General features: G+C 44.0%; 1 protein-coding gene across 8 annotated transcripts in view; it reads left to right on the top strand.

Annotated features, from left to right (window-relative positions):
- Positions 1-5,685, top strand: part of fgfr3 (fibroblast growth factor receptor 3) — a 74,016-nt gene that overhangs the window by 55,653 nt on the left and 12,678 nt on the right. For 6 of the 8 annotated variants that reach the window (XM_025055492.1, XM_025055511.1, XM_008316250.3 and 3 more), the window contains 2 exons: positions 1-57; positions 5,343-5,487. In XM_025055492.1, the coding sequence (XP_024911260.1) occupies positions 1-57; positions 5,343-5,487 (202 nt within the window). Of the gene's footprint in view, positions 58-3,120; positions 3,266-5,342; positions 5,488-5,685 lie in introns of all 8 variants that reach the window. The other 2 variants (XM_025055499.1, XM_025055495.1) reach the window with 1 other exon arrangement.

Below are 5,685 nucleotides of genomic sequence, written 5' to 3'. Positions count from 1 at the left end.
GAGTACAACGGCAGCCGCTACAGCCCCGATGGCGTCCCTTATGTCAACATCCTGAAGGTGAGTTTCGTCTAAGTCTGTGAGGATATTCTCATTAAAGTCGTCACCTAAATGTCTTATTTAATGAGTTCTTCCCGTCGGTCAGTCCGTCCGTGCCTCAGGGTAATTGTCAGGCTCCTTCCTCCAACTCTACGCCTTCATTATGGAAGTGGGGGGAAAGAAGAAAGTGGAGTTCTCCTCAGCTGAGGAACGCTCATTAACAGAGTGATGCCACAGGGAAGGATTCAGTTGGAAAGAACGCGGTGAGATGTTTCAGAGAGAGCACTGAGGAGTAATTGGCAGCCGCTGAAAGTAAAATACGGTCGTAATTAAAGGTTTATTTTCAGTAGTATTTCTGATAAATGAAACATTTGACATATATTAAAGGTCACATTCTCAAAGATTTATTGACTGATATTAAATACGGTAGCCACCGGTGTAAAGCCTGGCTGTTGTTATCCAGTCTTAAGAATTTCATATAAAAGCAGTGATATAAACATGTGATGCAGTAATATACAGTGTTGAGGAACTAAATCTTTGCAGTGTGTCTGATCATGTCAGACAGACGGTTGAACAGTCCAGGCTCTTCTCCAGAGCAGCACTGCCGTGACTTCTGTCTGCAGTTTTTAGATACTTTGTGTCTTCGCCGCTGCATCTTGTTTCACTTTAAAAAGGTTTTCTCCATCACGGCTTCTCCCCTGTGAGAGACACAGACACAGAGGTTAAGTAAACGCCGCGGGCAAGAGTCGGCGGATAATTTGAGGAGAGCTCGCTACTGTTTAAGAAAGCAAACTCCTGGAGGTCCCGCGGCCTCCCCAGACAGCACCGGTGTTCAAGAATAGAGCCCGGAGCATTCCAGGCCAAGAGAGGACAACACCCTAAACCCACAGTTAGGAAGGCTCCCATCGAAGGAGCAGAAAACCAAACCCCCCCCACCCCCCCCCCTTTTTATTTTCTGCCTCTAGAGAGCGAGGGAATAAAAACATCTGGTTTGGAGTAAGTTAAATGCCGTGGTGGCGGCATCACAGTGAGAAAGAGAGACGGGCTCTGTAAACTGCCGCTGCCATCAGATGTGCTGCGTCGCGTGGTTTAGAAAAGGGAGAGGAGGAGGAGGAGGTGGAGGAGGAGGACCCAGCAAAGAGGCACCAAAAGAGCCATGGAAAAACTGAGTGGAGGAGCAGAAGGAAGGGCACCGTCAGCAGAGAAAAAGAGAGAATGTGTGACAGAATGTTGGGTGAAGACGGAGGACAAGAGAGTAAGAGGGTGTGTGGGGAGAGGAGAGGGTGAGAGAGGCAGACAGAAGGGGGGAGGAACAAAGCAAACAGAGAAAGATAAAAGCAGTGAGAGTGTGGAGAACCAGACGTGGAATCTGTTTGACTGACGTCTTTGTTTTTACTCTGACTCTTCACTTCAATGGGAACTTAAGCAATAAAGTCAGTCTCTACACTTTCTGCTGCACGAGGGGACAAAGTTGACCGCTGTCTCCTCCAACACCGTCATCTTAAAGATTACAATCATGTGAATGCAACTGCAGGAGAGGGAAAACTGGACGGAAGAAAACAAAGTAAATGAATGGAGAATGGATCAGGAATTAGCTTTGATGTTTGGGGCAGAGATGGCAGTGGAGTTGTGGGACTGAACTCTTTCTACCACAGTTGTTGTTTTTATTTACCAGACCAATCAATCAGGAAGAACTAAATGACTCTTTTCACTTGGCTGCAGAGTGAGAGGCAGTGAGAAATGAGGTGCAGCAGGTTAGGGCGATAAAGGTTTTATCCATGGAGATAAAGTATCAAGAATGAGCTACGTAGTTTTGGAACGATGAAGAGACAGTGGTCAAGAATGAGTTTTGTTAGTAGTTTTGGAACGATGAAGAGACAGTGGACATGTTTTTGCTGGACTTTTGACTGTGTTACTCTGGGACAGACTTTTTCATCACTCTGGTCTCATATTTAGTGTGAGGGTCAGGCAGAGAAATGAAGGAGCAGAGGGGAGGGATACCGAAAGAGCAGGAGTTGGAGGGGAACAGAGAGGAGGAGGAGGAGGAGGAGGAGAAGAAAATGCCACAGAGATGGAGTCTGTGAGCCCAGACCGCGGCTCCACGCTCTATTTTCAACTACCACATAATTGAAGCAGTATTTACTGAGCTCTACTGTATATAGTATCTGCCGCTGGCCTGCGCCGCAGAGACATTCAGACTGGTGGAGACATACGTGTCACGTGTGGTGAACAGTATAGACGAGTTAAATACAGCTGAGCGTGAGGGGGAGGACGAGGGAGAGGGGGAGGAGGAGGAGGAGGGTGAAGAAATGCCTTTTCTGATGCTCAGAGAAAGGGAAAATATCTTAATGATGAGTGAAGCACGGCGGCCTGTCGACGGAGGAGGGCGGAGTCCTGGGTGTTCCTTAAAAAAAAAAAAAACATAAAACATGATGTGTTTTCTTCTTCATCTGATTTAACTGTTAAATTATTCATCAGTGGTTTCTCTGCTGGAGAGCTGTCACTGACTGTGTGTGTGTGTGTGTGTGTGTGTGTGAGAGAGAGAGAGAGAGAGAGAGAGAGAGAGAGAGAGAGTTTCGAGGGGATAATGTACGTCACACGACACTTTGTGGTTGATTGACATGCCAATAGATAACATGTGTTCCTGGAAGTATACAGTGTTCCGCTTTTGTGTGTGTGTGTGTGTGTGTTAAATCTCAGCTCTTTCTCCCTGTTTGTACATTTTCCTCAGTGAGTTAACTCACTGTCACTCACACACATGAGTTAAAGCAGAGTTAACAGACAGACTCGTATTGAAATCAATCAATGTACTTTTAGTATAAAAAAAAACGTTTTCTGTAACTGGAGCTGCTAAGAAATAAGACATCTCTATGGTTCTTACTGGTAGAACATTTTAGCTCACAGCTACAAAAGTTAAAGACCTTTCTAAACACATAATGAGTAAAAAGGTTTTATTTTTATAATTGTTCTCTGAGGGCGTCTTTGTCCCTGCAGTACTTCATTGTTCTTGCAGGACGTCGTTCCTGCAGGTCCATGTGGTTGCTCAGGCCTGACGCTGCTTCTTGCTGTTTTCCTTTTCCACAGAGTGTGGTCAGTAAACACACTGAGGCCCACAGTAAGTTCTCTCTGTCCAATGTGACCGAGAAAGACGCCGGAAAATATTGGTGTCGAGCTTCGAACTTTGTAGGAAAGTCGGAAAATGCTTTCTGGCTCATGGTGCACAAAGCAGGTAAAAAACTGATCTGAGATCAGTGGAGAAACACCTTGGGTTCTCTGGAAATACTCCCTCTACTGGTTGTGGGTCTGATCAGTTTAATGGCTCTTTAACACAAACACATGATTCAACACAACACACACACACAGGCAGACAGACCAGCCAATGGTTCTGGAAATGGAGTCAGGACGAGAAATGATGTGTATTTCTCATCAAGGTACTAAAACTTTAACAACAACAATACTGTGAGTGTGTGTTTGCAGCACAGCAAAAGGTTTATGGAAATGGCCTTTCAGGAACTTTTACCATTAACTAGGAACAGTACCAAGAACTAGTCTCTTCTAGTGAACATTTTAAGTGCCAGAATATGTCTGTATTTCATTAATAGGAACCTTTGTGAGGAACCAACGATCAATTATGGACTGTTATTCAGTCCCTTGAGAGTTTTCCAGTGGTAAGACTACGAGGGAGTACTGGAACTGTTGGGGGCGGAGCTTGTGGCACACACTAGAGGAATTGATTTGCATAATCTCCGTAAGAGTTTTATCACAGTGGCGTCACAGGCGGACATCGGAGGAAAGTGACAACCGTATTGTTTCTTGAAAGTACTTCCTGCTTCTCAGTAAACCTAGTACTACTCCGTTCGATAAACAGCAAACAATGTATTTTTATGTAATGTGGTGAACTCAGAAACCTCCTCTCCTAAAAACCACCATCATAAATATTATAAATAAAACCTACAAGTAGCCTCCCACCAGCCACACACACACACACACACTCTCTCTCTCTCTCTCTCTCTCTCTCTCTCTCTGTGGTTGGCGCGCAGATGAAAGCTACAGCAGGACTCTGATTCATCCTTCTTGATGTCACTGTTGATTATTGAAGCCTGGTGAAGGAGAGTATTCCCGCCCCCTCTCCTAGAGAACCACATCACAAACTGGGTTTCAAACCCACCACCCCACTGATCATCACACCAGCCCTCTACTCCCACTGATCATCACACATCTGTTTCCCAAAGAGGGGGGAGGGAGGGGCACAACCACAGCATCAGTAGAAGGAGAAAACTTAATGTATTTGAAAGTAAGCTGAGAGAAACCCTACCATTGTCATGCATTTACACTGCATTTATCTAGGATCTGTTTTTCCCAAGGAAAATCTTCGTCTAGTATTAATTATGTCTATTATCTGTAGGATGTTAAAATAGTTTCAGTGAGTTCCCAGTGTCTCTGTCTCATGGTCTTTGTGGAACCTGAATATCCCTGGTACTCATCAGTCATCAGTCATCAGTCATCAGTCATCAGTCATCAGTCATCAGTCAAGAGTCTTTTGCTCCCAGATAGTCCCATAAAGGGTATCTGTAAGGATCGCTACTGTACACACTTCCTGTTACTGTCCCTAGTTCATGGTATCAGTTCCTATTAAAGAAAAATGCCTAAAAAAATGAAAACATTTTATATCTAGGTAACAAAATCATATTTGCATTTTAGAGTGCCAAAAACCAATGTTTTTTTGTCAGAAAAATGTCAGTTATCTAATACAATACACCACAAACATCAGGGGGCCCAGGATAGGTCCTTGAGGAACACCAGTACAAAATGCACCAGGGCAAATGTTAAATTCCTCCATATTTTAAGGGGTTTAAAGATAACATTTTTCATTGTTTGTGTTTCTGCAGCCTCAGAGTTTGTGGTGAAGGATCTGCTTTGCTCTGGTGTCGTATGGTTCAGCCTGAAGTTCACAGGGGCTTATCTAAAAAGCTAAACAAAATGAAAAAAAAAATTATTATTTAAGACTGTTTTGGCTGAATATTCCACCTAATTCTTAATAAGAAGGTTATTTTTTCACACTTCAAGCCTTCCATGTCCCCTGTGTCCTTTTGGTTGATCCAGTCCTTTCCTCAGCTGGGTGACAGTGCAGCTTGATTGTTTTCCAGATGTTGGTGTTTTCCTTTTAGCCCTGTTGACCATGTTCTTCAATCCTGTCCAGCTCTAGCTGCTCTTTTCCTCCAGGGTGTATTTGTTGTTTCCTCCTGAGGAGCCTTGAGCTCGTGATCTTTCTCCTCTCCATCTCACTCCTTTCTCGTCCTCCACAGACGGCTGGTATAAACACTACAGATAAGGAGCTTGAGGTTCTGCTCTTGACCAATGTGTCTTTTGAGGATGCGGGCGAGTACACTTGTCTGGCAGGGAACTCTATCGGCTATGCTTACCACTCTGCTTGGTTGACGGTGCTGCCAGGTATATTCTACTTCTTCTACTTCTGCTTCTTCTGGTTCTACTGGTCTGTGGCTCTGTGGTCTCTCTCTCTGTTCTAAAGACAAACTCAGATCTGGTTAATCTGTGGTTTCACTTCAAGGGAAATGTAAAAATATGAGAAACTGGACTTGGTAAAGTTTGTAGACAAATATGCATACATAAATATATATATATATATAT

Source organism: Cynoglossus semilaevis, chromosome 1, assembly GCF_000523025.1.
Source record: "Cynoglossus semilaevis isolate Cse_v1.0 chromosome 1, Cse_v1.0, whole genome shotgun sequence".
Lineage (NCBI taxonomy): Eukaryota > Metazoa > Chordata > Actinopteri > Pleuronectiformes > Cynoglossidae > Cynoglossus > Cynoglossus semilaevis.
The sequence above is the reverse complement of the archived record's forward strand: the minus strand, read 5'-3'. Positions and strand labels throughout refer to the sequence as shown.